Source organism: Crocuta crocuta, unplaced genomic scaffold (genome assembly GCF_008692635.1).
Source record: "Crocuta crocuta isolate KB4526 unplaced genomic scaffold, BGI_CrCroc_1.0 scaffold216, whole genome shotgun sequence".
NCBI classification, from domain to species: Eukaryota; Metazoa; Chordata; class Mammalia; order Carnivora; family Hyaenidae; genus Crocuta; species Crocuta crocuta.
The window spans coordinates 3207894-3224003 of NW_027531504.1; the positions used below are offsets into that span (position 1 = coordinate 3207894).

General features: G+C 41.5%; 1 protein-coding gene across 8 annotated transcripts in view; it reads left to right on the top strand.

The window, feature by feature from the left end:
- Positions 1–10752, top strand: part of ANKS1B (ankyrin repeat and sterile alpha motif domain containing 1B) — a 1065677-nt gene extending 1054925 nt beyond the window's left edge. For 4 of the 8 annotated variants that reach the window (XM_077772139.1, XM_077772141.1, XM_077772143.1 and 1 more), the window contains one exon: positions 8888–10752. In XM_077772139.1, the coding sequence (XP_077628265.1) occupies positions 8888–8998 (111 nt within the window). In that variant the 3' untranslated portion in view covers positions 8999–10752. Of the gene's footprint in view, positions 1–8871 lie in introns of all 8 variants that reach the window. The other 4 variants (XM_077772140.1, XM_077772142.1, XM_077772145.1 and 1 more) reach the window with 2 other exon arrangements.
- Positions 10753–16110: the final 5358 nt, after the last annotated feature.

The following is a 16110-nucleotide window of genomic DNA, read 5'->3' on the forward strand; positions in this document are numbered from 1 at the left end:
GGACTGGATGCTGCTGCTTTTCCTTGATGAATCTTTCCTCAAGGTCCAGGAAAGCTTGGGAATGATGTTCTCTGAGGCTTCGCTGCTATCACACCAGGGACCAGAGCCTCTTGCAGGCTACTGGCCCTTGGAGTAGCTGGCAGAGGTTCACAGCAAGGTGTCCCAGGTACCCAGCTAAAGGAAGCTAGGTGCACAGGCTGTGCATGCTCACAGCAAAGCAGCCCTAGCCCCCTTTGCTGGAGGCCTAGATGCCAGCTTTTGGCAGGCTTTCTCCCAGCAGCTGAGGCTTCCTGCAGAGTGGTGACTCTTCACCTTCCTCCTTGTCATCTGCCTTCCTCTAGGAATTTCCTCCCCCTTCCCTCCCACGAGCTCTGTAGACATCCTGTCCTAACAGACTTTCATGACTTCAAAGCGGCCTCTTCTGGTAGTAGCAATACCCAGAAGCTGGTGCATTCCCAATCAGCCTCCCATCTGGCTTCTGCTCCAGCTGCCTTATGGCATCCTAGCAACTCTGTGGCTTGGGGCAGGCAGGCACCCCCAGATGCCCTGCTCTCATACTCATATATCCCTCTATCTCTGACTCTTTCCTTCCTACCATCCCTGCCCATGGGGTCACAGAAGTGTAGAATCTTTAATGTTTGTCAGGAAGTGCCTCCCTTGGTGACCATGTGGCTTCTGGTTTACAGTCTTCCTTTGGGCCTCTACTCCTGTCACCATTCTTGGCAGCTTCAACATCCATGGGGATGATCCTTCCAGCACTTCTCTCCTTGATTGCTCACTGCCACCCCACCCCAGCCATTTGCTCCCATGCGTATCTATTTTTAATTGGGTTTTGGCGTTTCTTGTGTTGAGTTGTCTAAGTTCTTTATAGATTTTGGATACTAACCCCTTATCAGCTGTCATTTGTAAATATCTTTTCCCATACAGTTGGTTGTCTTATTTTGTCAACTGTTTTCTTTGCTGTGCAGAAGCTTTTTATTTTTATATACTCCCAACAGTTTATTTATGCTCTTGTTTTCTTGCCTCAGGAGACATCTAGAAAAATGTTGCTATGGCTGATGTCAGAGAAATTACTGCCTGTGCTCTCTTCTAGGATTTTTATGGTTTCAGGTCTCATATTTAGGTCCTTAATCCATTTTGAGTTTATTTTTGTGTATATGTAAGAAAGTGAGCCACTTTCATTCTTTTGCATGTAGCTGTCCACTTTCCAGCACCATTTGTTGAAGAGATTCTTTTTCCCATTACATATTCTTGTCTCCTTTATTGAAGACTCATAGATCATATCATGGATCTATTTATGGTCTCCCTCTTGTGTTCCACTGATCTACGTATCTGTTTTTGTGCCAGTACTATACTGTTTTGATTACTACAGCTTTGAAATGTATCTTGAAATTTGGGATTGTGATACCTCCAGTTTTGTTCTTATTTTTCAAGATCGCTTTGGCTATTCAGGGTCTTTTTGTGGTTCCATACAAATTTTAGGATTATGCCTTCTAGTTCTGTGAAAAAAGTTGTTGGCATTTTGATAGAGATTGCATTTAATCTGTAAATTATTTTAGGTAAACGTTTTAACAATATTTGTTCTCCCAGTCTGTGAGCATGGAGTACCTTGCCATTTGTTTATATCATCTTCAATTTCTTTCATCAGTGTTTGTTCAGGGTATAGATCTTTCACCTACTTAGCTAAGTTTAGTCCTAGGTATTTTATTATTTTGGGTGCAATTATAAGTGGGGGTATCTTCTTAATTACTCTTTCTGCTGCTTCATTATTAGTGTATAGAAATGCAGTGGTTTTTGTATATGGATTTTATCAGTTCTAGTAGTTTTTTGGTAGTCTTTATGGTTTTCTATACATAGTATAATGTCATCTGAAAATAATGAATTTTATTCTTCCATACGAATTTGAATGCCTTTCATTTCTTTTTCTTGGCTGATTGTTCTGGCTAGGACTGCCAGTATTGGAATAAAAGTGGTCAGAGTGGACACACTTATCTTATTCCTCAACTTAGGGGAATAGCTCTGTTATTCAACATTGAGTATGATGTTAGCTGTGGGTTTTTCATCCTTTATTTTGTTGACGTATGTTCCCTCTAAAACCTACATTGTTGAGTTTTTATCATGAATATTGATATTGCACTTTGCCAGATGCTTTTTCTGTATTTGTTGAGATGATCATATGGTTTTTATCCTCTTACTGATGTGACATAGCATGTTGATATGCAAATATCAAAACACCCTTGCATGGGGGGAGGTGGGGAGTACCACTTGATCGTGGTGAGTGATTTTTTTTAATGTATTACTAAATTCAGTTTGCCAATATTTTGTTCTCAATTTTTGCATCAGTGTTCATTAGATATTAGCCTATAGGTCTCTTTTTTTATAGTGTCTTTTGGTTTTGGTATCAGCATCAATTTGGAAACTTTCCTTCCTCTTCTATTCTTCAGAAAAGTTTAAGAATTGGTAATTAACTCTCCTTTAAATGTTTATAGAATTCACCTCTGAAGCCACCTAGTACTGGACTTTTATTTGTTGGGAGTTTTTTGATTACTGATTCAATTTCATTGTTGGCAATTGGTCTGTTCAAATTTTCTAGTTTTTCCTGATTCAGTTTTGGGAGATTATATGTTTCTAAGAATTTATCAATTTCTTCTAGGTTGTCCAATTTGTTGGCATATAATTTTTCATAATATTATCTTATAATTCTTGTTTTTCTCTGTGGTGTCCATTGCTATTTCTCCTCTTTATTTTATTTGAGTCCTCTTTATTTTTTATTTTTGATGTGTCTGGCTAGAGGCTTATCAATTTTCTTGATCTTTTCAAAGAACCAGCTCCTGGTTTCATTGATCTGTTCTGTTGGTGTTTTGTTTTTAATTTTCTATTTCATTTATTTCTGCTCTATTATTTCCTTCCTGCTACAGGTTTTAGGTTTTGTTTGTTCTTCTTTTACTAGCTCCTTTAGCTATAAGGTTACATTGTTTGAGATTTTTCTTGCTTCTTGAGTTAGGTCTGTATTGCTATAAACTTCCCTTTTAGAACAGCTTTTGGTGCATCCCAAAGATTTAGAACCACTGTGTTTTCATTTGTATTTTCTAATTTCCTCTTTTATTTCTTGGTTGACCCATTCATTGTTTTATAGGTGTTACTTAACCTCCAGTATTTACGTTCTTTCCAGATTTTTTCTTGTGGTTGATTTCTAGTTTCATAGTGTTGTGGCCGGAAAAGATGCAAGTCATGACTTCAGCATTTTTCAATTTGTTGAGACTTATCTTGTGGCCTAATATGATCTATTCTGGAAAATGTTCATGTGCACTTGAAACAAATGTGTATTCTGCTGTTTTAGGATGGAGTGTTCTGTATATATCTGTTAAGTCCATCTAGTAAAGCCACTGTTTCCTTATCTGTTTTGTTTGGGTGAACTGTCCATTGATGTAAGTGAAGCATTAAAGTCCCGTACTACTGTCATATTACTATCAATTATGTCCTTTGTTTGTTATGAGCTTCTTATGTATTTGGGTGCTTCCATGTTATATCTTCTTGTTTGATTGTTCCCTTTATGATTATATAGTGTCCTTCTTTGTCTCTTGTTACAGTCTGTTTTGAAGTCTGGTTTGTCTGATGTAAGTATTGCCACCCCAGCTTTCTTTTCACTTCCATTTGCATGCTAAATGCTTTTCCATCCCTTTACTTTCAATCTCATGTATCTTTAGGTCTGAAATAAGTCTCTTGTAGGCAGCATATAGATGTATCTTGCTTTTTTATCCATTTCATCACCCTCTGTCTTTTGATTGGAGCATTTAGTCCATTTACATTCAAGTAATTATTGATAGGTATGCACTTATTGCCATTTTGTTACCTGTTGTTTTTGTAGTTCTTCTCTGTCTCTTTCTCTCTCCTCTCATGGTTTGCTAGCTTTCTTTAATGATATACTTAGATTCTTTTCTCTTTATTTTTTGCCTGTTACCAGCTTTTGATTTGTGGTTACCATAAGGTTTGTGTATAACATCCTATGCATATAGGAGTCTATATTAAGTAGATGGGCACTTAAGTTTGAACCCATTCTAAAAGCAATAAAATCTGGGGTGACTGGGTGGTTCAGTCAGTTAAGGTTCCAACTCTTGATTTTGGCTCAGGTCATGATCTCATGGTTCATGAGATGGAACCCCACATTTTTGGGCTCCACGCAGACAGTGCAGAGTCTGCTTGGGATTCTCTCTCTCCTTTTCTCTCTGTCCCTCCCCTGCTCATGTGTGTTCTCTCTCAAAATAAACTTTAAAAAATAAAATAAAGGTAGTAAATTTTTACTCCTTTTTTAGGAGCGAAAATTTTTTCCACTCAGAGTCCCTTTAACAATTCTTATAGGGCTGGTTTAGTGATCATGAATTCCTTTAACTTTTGCTGTGGGAACTCTCTCTAATTCTGAATGATAGCCTTGCTGATTAGTGTACTCTTGGCTGCAGGGGGTTTTTTTCTTTCAGCACTTTGAATATGTCATGCCACTCCCTTCTGGCCTGCAAAATTTCTGCTGAAATACCAGCAGATTGCCTAATGGGGCTTCCTTTTGTATTTAGCTGTTTTCTTTCTCATGCTACTTTAAAAATTCTCTCTTTATCATTACTTTTGGCTATTTTAATTACTGTATGTTTTGCTGTGTTGTTCCTTGGGTTGATTTAGTTGGGGATACTCTGTGTCTCCAGGATCTAGATTTGTTTCATTCTTGATACTGGCTAACTTTTAAGCTATTATTTCTTCCAATAAGTTTTCTGCCCCTTTTTCTCTTTCTGGGATCCCTATAATGCATGTTATTATGCTATATGGTGTCACTGAGTTCCCTTAATCTATTCTCATTTTTTATTAAGCTCTTTCCTTTCTCCTCTTCAGCTTGATTGCTTTCCCTCACTCTGTCTTCCAGGTCATTTTCTTTCTGCTTCCAGATCCATTCTTCTGCTTCCTTTAGTCTACTATTTTTCCCTCTGATGTGTTTTTAATTTGTTATTGGGTTTTTCATCTCTGATTGGTTCTTTTTTGTGTTTTCTATCTTTGTTGAGGGTCTCACAGAGGTCCTCTACTCTTAACTCCATTATCTTTATGAACTTTATTACCCACACATATTACTTATCTCTAAGATTTTAGCTGTCTTGCTGTGACTCTGTCCTGTTCTTTTATTTGGGACATATTTCTCTGTCTCTTCATTTTGTCTTTCTGTGTCTTGTTTCTGTGTATTAGGAAAGTTAGTTATGTCTTATGCTCTTGAAAGTAGTGATCTTATCAAGAGGTCCTATAGTGCCCTACAGTGCAGTGTCCTCTGTTCACCAGAATCTGGCACTTCTGAAGTGTCTCCTCTCTGTGTTGTGTGTGCCTTACTGTTGTGGCTGACCTGTTTTTGCCTTCAGTCCAATTGTCTGCTATGGTTCTTTGCCTGATGTGGGCAGGGTTTGGTCCCTGTGTTAGGGGGTCAGTCTGGGGCTGCCTTGGGCTTAAGTTGGGTTAGACCAGAGCTACAGGAGCACCACACTTAAGGTGCTCCCTGTGTTGTCCCCTGAGAAGCTTTTGTTTGGGGGGGGGAGCAGTGCGGGGGCCTGCAGTCAGACTAAATGTTCCCAGTCCCTTCCTGGGGCCGTGGTCAGACTGCTGTGTGTGGTTTACTTCCCCTCTCCCCAGGACAGGAGTTGCTTTGGGGTGGTGCTGACCCCCGTCAGGGCTGCTTGCATACTGACACACTTGTGACATTGCTTTGGATGGACTCAACAGGCTGGGTTGGGAGGTGGGTCCTAAGGAAACCATGGGGGCAGGGCAGGGGATGCTATTAGCAAGCTAGGTAGAGAGTGTTCCTGCTGCACTGGTTCATACAGGTATACTGGTGTCTAGGCTGGGGTTGGGGGAAGGAAATGATGCCTGGCATTTCGTTTGTTCTTAGAAAAGTCTCCCAAAGATCTCTGGCACATGCTCAGAGATTAGTAAATGAACCTCCCTCCCTCCTGTATACTCCAGGCATTTTTCTAACTGCTGCTTCTATGCTGAAACTTGGTGGGACTATTTGTTATGCTGTCTCTTTAAGGGCAGAGACTTAGTTTCCTGTCACCCTCTGGTTCACTGGTTTTCAAAGTTCGAGGTATGGTAAGCCCAACTGATTTTAAGAACTCATAATGTTAAGCCCCTATGGTTTTCAAAGCCAGACGTTATGGGGCTTCATCTTCCACGGTGCAAGTACCCTGTGCCTACAGCATCCCTCCTTCAGGTCCCAAAGCCCATTTGGCTTCCAATTGCATCTCTGTCCTTCCTCCCTTCTTCAGTGTGGCCTCTTTCCTAAATTTAGCCGTGGAAAGTCTGTTCTGCCAGGCTCTAGGTCATTTTCTGGGTTATTTACACTGCTGTGGGTGTTATCTAGGTGTTTCCATGGGATAAGTTGAGCCTAGGATTCTTCTCTGCTACTATCTTCCCTGGAAGTCCCCAGAATAAAATTCTTGATTTTCCCCTCAAAGCGGTTTACACTCTCAATCTTTCCCTGCTCAGTAAATGGCATAAGCATTCACCGTATTAAGCCATAAATCTAGACGCCATCCTTAATTCCTGTCTTCCTCTCACTACCATGTACAACCATGAGCAGATTCTATCCACTCAACCCTTAAAACAAATATCTGTCAACTCCTCTCTCTTTCCTCACTCTTCTCATCCAGGCTATCATCACTACTCTCCAGAACTATTGCAGTACATGTCCTCTCTTCTCCACACAACCAGAGTGATCCTAAAAAACACATCAGATCATGGCGCCACTGCCCCAAGTTCCAAAAACTAATTTTCCACCACACTTCTCTATGATGCTCAGGCCTCCCTATTCCTCAAACACACCAAAGCTCACTCCTATACAAGGCCTTCGTGCTACCTGTCCCTTCCACCTGGCATAGTATCCCCCACATTTCTGCACAGCTGACTACCACTTGTCATTCAGGTCTCCACTACTGAAGCTTTTCCTGGGCCACCCAATCTGAGGTAGATGCCTTTTCACACACAAGCATATACCTTTTAATTCTGTGTAGCATTTATTGATAGAGATTTGTTCATTATCTTCCCCCACAAAACTGTAAGTTAAATTTCCAGGAGTTTTCAGAATTTTTTTGGATTTTCTCTTAGACTATTGTAATCATTCTCACACGGGCTGGATAAATCTGTTCATGGCAGGTGCCTCCATCTGACTTTAGTCTGGTCCCCATAGACTTCTTCCAAGAGAGAACAACTGGGCTGGATGCCATGGAGGCTCAAAGAATATGCATATAAAACCCTTCACTGAGAAATATGAAAATATACAGTGAATAATACCGATGTTCTTTAACTGCCTCAACATCCCATCCCCTTCTGGTTTAGCTGTTTATTACTGAAAAATATTCCATGATTCCTCAGAATATGTGGAGTCTTCCCCACAGCTTTGTGGAGATACAATCAAATCATGCTGGAAGGTAGCCAAAGGGCATGGGTCCCACAGCCTTCTAGCAGACACCAAAGTTCACAGGAGATAAATGAGAGAGGCCTTTCCAGGCTACCTTGCCCCAGCATTCTTGAGCAGAGCACGTGGCCAGGGCCAGGGCAGATGTGGAAACACCAAAGATGAGGCAGCAATGTGGGGAAGAACTCCTCCCAAGGCCCCTCCTGAGAGCTGACAGCTCAACCCTTACCCAGGAATGGCCTGTTTTGACTTTGTATGCACAGGAGCTAAAATGGTTTTAATTGTTTTACAGCTCAGCTCAGTTTGGTTCAAGGCTCAGCCTGACCTGGCCCTGCTTACCTATTTACCCTCCTGTCTCCCACTCTGCAAACTTCAAGTTCTCAACCAGCCCTTTCTCCCTACCTCAGGGCTTTGTACATGCTGTTCCCCTCTCCCTGCCCCCTTGCCAGGCAAATTCTTGCTCATCCTCCAGCTGTTCAGATATTACCTCATTCTTTTATAGTATCTTTCTATTAAGTATTTATTGTGTGCCTACTATTATTTACTGGGTTGCCAGGAGCTTTTCTAAGTTTGGGGAAAACAGTGACAGAACAAAATCCTACGCTGCAGTGTAAGATGAGCCAATAAACATGAGATAATGTAAGTGGAATGAGGATTATAAAGAAGAGAGCTGAGGGGCGCCTGGGTGGCTTAGTCGGTTAAGCGTCTGACTTTCGCTTAGGTCATGATCTCGCGGTTCGTGGGTTCGAGCCCCGCGTCGGGCTGTGTGCTGCCAGCTCAGAGCCTGGAGCCTGCTTCAAAGTCTGTGTCTCCCTCTCTCTCTGACCCTCCCCTGCTCATGCTCTCTCTCTCTCTCTCCCTCCTAGAAATAAATAAAACANATTTTGTGTAGGGTGAACAGGTGAGGTGGTGATGTTTGAGTTACAACCTGAATGACATTAGGGTGTAAGGCATTCCTGCAGAACAGATGATGTGAGTAGAGGCCCTTGGTGTGGTGTTGGCCTGCAGGAAGAAGCAAAGCTAGACTGGCTGGACTTCACCTTAAGGACTTTGGGTTTGTGATAGAAACCACTGTAGGCTTGAGAGCTGGGGAGTAACATAACCTGGTTACCTTCTCTAGGAAGTCCTCTGGCTCCCTGGCCACAGAGCACCTGCCCTTCCTCCTTTCTCCCTTCCCAGTACTAAGCTGCAGAATTCTGTGTTTGCTCCCCATCTGTGTGCCTTCAAGAGCAAGGGCTGAGTCTCATTCACCACCCACTCCCTTGAGTGCCTTGCATATAGTCCTTCTGCAATAAATGTGTATTAAAAGGACAAACACAAGATTCTCACGCATCAGTATCCCTGAAGTCCTGTCAGAGCACAGTGTTGGTTTCTAAAACGTTTTGGGAAGCATGTTTGCACCCCAGTTACAGGTACCGTATAACAGGCATCAGCCTTTCTGTTTTAAAGCAGATCGACCCATCTGAGCAAAAGACTCTGGCCAATCTGCCGTGGATTGTGGAGCCGGGACAAGAAGCCAAGAGAGGAATTAATACCAAGTATGAAACCACAATTTTCTGATACTCACCATCCTCCTGTCCTCGCGGTGCCTTGCACGCGGAGCAGTCCCGGAGCAGGCTTCCCTTCGCGCCTCCGTTTCCACCCAGCCCAGGAGGAAGACTGCTCTGTTTGTGTGGCCTTGTCACGGGCGAAAGGCCGCTGGCCATTCCTGGGGATGTTCTTTCTGCACCAGTGACAGAAAGTGTGCAACCAAGACTTTCCAGCTGTAACCCTTGAGAGGCACGAGTTGAGATTTTTTTGCTGACTCTCCCGACTCCCCTCCCTGCCGCCACCCAAGGTATTTCTAATGACTCTGTCCCAACACTGCTTTGCTGAATCTGGGGATAATAACTTTAAAAAAAAAGTACAGGGGATCCCTAATACTGCCTAAAAGTATAAAAATCTTGGATTTTTCAGTCAGCAGCTTTAAAGGTAGAATCAGAACAGAACTACCCCCATAAAACACCTGTAAAATCATATCACTGAGCATCATTTCATGCATAAGGACAAAAACCACCCCCATGATTGCCAGGAAATCCTGTTTCCCAATTTCTATATTTGTGGATTTTATATGTAATAAACCATGTTGGATAAAGAAAAATTTACATCTATGGATTGATTCAAAATTTAAGAATGATTCAAAACAGGAATTTATTATGCACAGAGAAATGTGTCTTGTATTAAATATTTTTATTAAAAGAATGTTTCATTAATGCACTGATAAGAAAAGTAGGTTAGTTGTGAGGGATGTTTCTGGTTTCATTTCAAATAACTAAATTTTTACTGCTACCGCTGAGAGGACTGGCTTGGGCGTGGCAAAGTACTGATGACGCTCCCCAGAGCAGGAGACTAGGGCAAGCAGACTGGCATCCAACCGAAAGTGCTGATGCAGCCATAAGCTGCAAAGATTGTTTTGTTTTTTTTTAACCTTCACAGTGTTTTAAAGAAAACGTTAAAAAAAAAATCTAGGGCTCCTGCTGTCAAGATTTCTGTCATGGAAACCTTTGTTTGAGAACCGTGTTAATAAAATTCTATTGCAAAAATTTTTTTTCTAGAAAAAGTACAAAAAAAAAAAAAAGGAGAGATTCCAAAGTAATAAAACTCTTTTCTTGAAATAAATGTTTGCTTACTATTTGATTAAATAAAATTTACTTACATTTCTTTAAGGTATTTTAATTTTTTTAATGTCTGTGGAGTATTTGTATGATACCATAATGTATATTTATGTAGAATCAAATTATATAAACAGTACCAATATCATTATAGAAAAAAATAACATTTTAACGTATATTGTTCTAACTGATCATATTGTGAATCATTTTGAAGTTCATTATAGCGATATTGATAAATTGTGGGATTGTCTTAATGTTTTTTTATTAACTAATATTATTTTAAACCTGAGGCTTATCAGTTATTTATCAGTTGGTGAGTTTTAAAGAAGGATAACTAAATTTTGTTTCAAACTGACAAATGTATATGGATTTAGTTCAGTGTTGAAGAATTTTAATACAATATTAAATTACTTGACCTGAACAGTTCCTTGTATATATTTTGCCTATTCACTGTTGATATGTATGTAGTAAACAGAGAATAAAATAACACTGAAATATGGTACCAAAAGGTAATTGTATAGGAGCAAAGTAAATCGTAGCTTTGCTGAAATAGAAACATACATGTAAATAATGCTTGGGCTTCCAGTTATAAATTTTGTAATTTTTGTCATTATTTATATCCTATAAAAAAGAGCACACAAAATAAAACAAATTGTACAGCCACCGGTGCTTGGCATCGTCTGTGAGCACCTTCCCACTTCCATTTAGGAACAAAACCAAAGGCCCAGCCTCCTCAACATCCATACTAACGGTATTTTGTAATTGGCAAAACTGAGAAAACTTGCTCATTTCTAAGTTCAATCAGTCTCAAAGATACATTGACCTTTAAAGCTTAAATTTCAGCCAAAACAACCCCCAATTGCCTTTAAATATTAAAGTAGGCTACAAGGAGGAATTGCCAAAACAAATTTCTAAAAGAGCCAGGGCCACCCAAGTAGATCACTTGTCTGGGACAATGCAGATAGCATGTTTGGAAAAACATCTACACATTTGTCTCTGTCAACCCGATTTACCATAACAAAATACCACAGACTGTGTGGCTAAACAACAAATGTATTTCTCACAGTTCTGGAGGCTGGAAAGGCCACGATCAAGGTGCTGGCCTGGCCCAGGTTTCACTCCGAGGGCTCTTCTCTTGGTTTATAGGCATCTGCCATCTTACTATGTGGTCACATGATCTCTTCTTTGTATATGTGCAGAGGGTTGGGGAGCAGCAAGCTCTCTGGTGTCTAGCTTTATAAGGGCACCAATCCCATCCCTGAGGGCCCCACCATCATGACTCCATCTAACTTAATTATCCCACAAAGGTCCATCTCCAAATACCTTCAGACTGGAGGATTAGGGCTTCAACATATGAATTTTGAGGGGACAAAACATTCCATCACTACTTCATCCATCCTTCCACTTTCCTAAAACATGTGCCAGCTGCAAGTCAAGTGACAGGTTTCCTAAAGAAAGGTTTGGGCTGGGAGTTTAGATGGTAATGCTTTGGGGCACCTGGGTGGCTCAGTTAGTTAAGCTTCTGACTTTGGCTCAGATCATGATATTGTGGTTTGTGGGTTTGAACCCTGCATCAGGCTCTGTACTGCTAGCTCAGTTTGTGGCCTTCTTCAGATTCTGTCTCCTCTCTCTCTCTGCCCCTCCCCCACTCACACATTGTCTCTCTCTCTCTCAAGAAAACATTTAAAAAAACTTTACATGGTAATGCTTCAACTGGGTTAATTTGCCCGCCCCCCCACCCCTTTTTTTTTAATCTTTGCTAAGTACCAAGAGGTGAGCAGTCCTCTTCTCTCTGGATCAAATGCATATTTGTATCTGTTAAGAGTCCCAGCATGAAGCAGATGGCACACTCCAATGGGGATATTTTAAGAGTCTAATAAATAGAATACTTACATAGGTGTTGGCAGCATGTAGGGAAACAGACAGATGAACAGTGTCCCTGGGCTGGTAACTGCCTAAGGGAGAATGGGAAGGGAGAAAACTGCATGGAGGGGGCTGCCAGACAGGCTGAGGGACATGGCCAGCTGTGGTGCCCTCAGAGAGGGGGCCAGAGATTAAAACACCCTGATCTCACTCTCCACCCTGCATTACCTGAACCCACTGAAAGCCAGAGGACAAGGAGCCCATTGATATGGTCTACACAGAGCAGAGAAGAGGGGGGAGAGGTCTGAGGGGCAAACAGAAGAGTGCTCACATAATGAGAAAAGGATCTGCAGCTAATTTCTTAAGGGGAAGTCTGACACATCACTAATTGCAGTATCCATGGGGGATGGGGATCCCAGGGATCCCTTCCAAAAAAGGACTTCAATTACTCCTTTTTCTCCTTAAATTATTTCTATGATAAATTTAGGTGAATGAACCCTATGAAAATTATGCCTCGTTAATTCATTAATAAGTCATAGTAGCGATTCTTCTCAAGACATACCAGATTTTCTGTTGGACTAGTAAGGAATATTACTAGTGCATATAATGTTTGGATACAACGGGGCAGACAATAGGCTTAGATAACAAACAAATGGCCAAAATCTCAAAAATAAAAATTCACAATTGGACCCCAAAGTAACTGCTCCTAAGCTACTTCTGAAAAGAAATGAAAATCTGGTAAGTGGGCTAGCCTCCAGAGTTCATTCTTCTCCCACAGAACTGGAATATAATAACCATGATCAGAAGTCTATATGGAATAAATCCTTTTTTAAGATGTTAAGTTTTTCAGTTCTCTTTATATAAGGTATTCACTGAGAATGATTCCTATGAAAATTAAGATATCACACAGTTAAAACACATTTTCTTAAAATATAATTGGAGAACCAGCCAACATAGGCCAACAGAGTCTACCTGCACCAATGCTCCATCAGCCTGCCCCCCCTACTCCATTTCTGTCTCTCCAATACCCAGCACACCTCACACCCATTTACTGCTGTCCATGCAAATATACAAATGAACCCAGGCATTCCAGTGCCCCAGCCACAGAGTCCTCCTTCCCCCAGAAACCAGCTCCAAAACAGGCAGAGAATTTCCTTAGGCCTGTTGCCCAATCACCATCCTGCATACGGTGTAATTCCATTAGTATCCAAGAGACAGGACTTATTTTTGTGGTGAAATTAACTCTTCAGAATTTGGTGTGGACCTGGGAATGCCAGTTTCACTTAACTGTTTCCTCTCTTCATCCCAGGCCAACCTACTTACTGAGAACTTGCTCTGTGTTAAGCATGGCACTATTTTACTTAGAATTGCTAATGCAAAGATGATCATTCCTGACCCAACATACTATATTCTGTGTATAATTCATAAAGAATCATAGCTACAAATTATTTACCATCAAAATAGCTTTTGTTTTACTCCCCAAAACCCCAGAGACCTATGTTTGTAAAAGCTACATGGACATTTAACTTTCCAAGTTAATGACCAAGGACGTAAAGCCTCACAGTACATCAGACTGAAAGACACTCTCCATTTAACAGCTGCAATAGGGTCACCCCGGCTGAGGGTGGCAGCCATAGCAGCTGAGGTGTTCTCAGGAGTTCAGACAGTCAAGGAGCACGCGTATCGCAGAACAGACTTCACAAGCACAATGGAACTAATGCACATCTTCTAAGTTCTGCCATTTAGGAACCTCTAAGTTACGTCTCAGAACGTAATGAAAAAGCTGAGCTGGAGTCGTTCTTACTCATGACATGGTAATAAAAGCGGTTCAAAGCATTCCATATTCAATACTCAATTTAAATGTCCTCTGGATGTCTCAGTGCCTCAATCAAGCATCCCAACAGCTGCTCCCTGAGGAGCCTGCAGCTCTCCCTCTTACTGCTTCTCCTCAGAAGACATGTGAGAAGAGAAGTCAAGACGCCTCCAAGAAGCAACATCAGCTGTTTTCTGACATTTGAGAGGTTGATTTCTCTCCAATTCTCAAAAGTGCATGCTCAGTTTTCTGAGAAAAACAAAAACAGAAACAAAACCCCAATGTGCTAAGTGTTAGTCAAGGCAGATTGGGAAAGAAGAGAGGCACAGGAAATTCAGGAATACTATTTTAACAGACCATTTCTTGGGTGTGTGGCTGGGTAGGGAAGTGGAAGTTGCAATCTCAGCTGCCTTCAGGGCCACACAGGTGACATGAGTGAAGGGGGGGGCTGTGATGATCCACAGAACACCTGCCTCATCTCAGCGGGCAGCTGCTACTTACTTTCAGTGGATCATTGCCAGGCAGAAATGAAGACCCTGGGTCAACAGATTTTCCAAGAAATCAGAACTTATGCAAAATCACCAGGTTTTCAAATGGTGGCAACAAATTCAGCATTTTAAAAAATAAGTATGGGCCAAATAAAACTCATCTGTGGGCTGGGCGTGATCCATGCATCACTTCTTTGTGACTTCCTGAGATTCCACCAGGCTTCAACAGCCTCACAGATAGATGTCCAGTCACTTATCAGAGGTGGAACAGTGTGTTTGTGGCTAGTGAGGGGGTGGAGGAGGCAGAGATGCAGAGTCACTGACATTTATTGAACTGCTCTTATACACCAGGTTGGTTTATTCAGGAGCAGGAAATGAATTCAGGGACTAGTAGCAAAGACCAGAAATAACAGTCTCTTAAAACAGGGAAAGGTTGAATTTTTTCTCTGTAGCATGAACTTCAGCTATAGTACAGGGCTGGAATGGTAGCTCCACGAGCTTCTTCTATATTCCTACTCTATCAACCCTTAGCATATGGCATCCATCTGTAAGGTCACCTCATGATCACAAAATGGCTGCTGGAGCATCATCTAGCACATCCACATTCCAGATAAGAAGAAGAATGGTAAGGACCAAAATTCTTCTGTCTTCTGAGTAAAGCAATCTTTTAGGAGCTTTCTTAGAAGCTTCACCCCACAGCTTCTAATTATATCTCTTTGGCCACACCTACACAGGCAGCTAGAAAATGTAGCTGTTGATTTTAGCTAAGCACTTCGCAGCTCCCAACAATCCAGGAGTTGTTAGTGAAGAAAAAGGAGAGACTAGATATGAGACTGGTCATCCACAGTGTCTGCCATGATGGGACTCATCACATCAATAGGTAAAAAGTGAAAGCAAGCACAGAGGTGAGATGTCTGGACAAAGAAAGCCATGACTAGAGAAGGAATTGAAGGTAATAACCCTGTAAGAGATAAATTAGCCATCAAATCCAAGCAGGGAAGATCCTCACATCTGTGTTAATATAATATGCACACCAAACTTCTATGCTGCCCAGCAACACTCCTGAGAAGGTCAGGGCAGAGCAGGTGTGAAGGAGCACACTATCAGCAGTCATCACAACTGTAGCTGGCAGTTGGACAAGAAGAGAACTAGCAATGACCTGGCCATCAAGATTCTCAACCTCCACTGCAAACTGAAATACTGCACTAGGGAATTTTAAGATAATACAGACACCTGGGTCTCAACTCCAGAGATTTTGAATTAATTGGTCTGGGATGAAGTTTGGGTTTGGGGAGGTTTTTAAGTTTCCCAAGTAGTTCTAGGTGCAACAAAGAAGCTTCACTCCTGGATGGATGAGGCCCTCTTGATTCCCTGAGATGTTGGGCAGCCCATGTAAGTCTTCACACCAGAGGCTCCCTAGGAAGCAGGTCCTTGTGACAATTCAAACATCTGCTGAAGGTCACACAGCTAGGACATTATTGCAGCCAGAATTTGGACTTGGATACACTTAACAGCCAAAGGCAGAGTTCCACCACATGCCCAAGCACCAGTCCAAGCAACAAACCCAAGCAAGTTCTTCCCATTCTCATTCCCAATCTTCTACCACTCACAGGTACATACATATCTCAAAGAAAATAAAGTTTGAGACAACCCAGAAGAAAGCAGATGACAGCTTTCCTGCTGAGCAAAGTCTGTCTCCTGGGAACTAATAGCCAAGAACACAGATCTACCATGAGGTAGAAAAGGATGCCCAGAGAAAGCAAAAGTCATCCCACTCTGTAAACCATAGAAATGTGACCAGCAAAGGAATGGAGGTTTGTAGCTGAGACAAAAAATAATAATGCTACTGAGACCTAT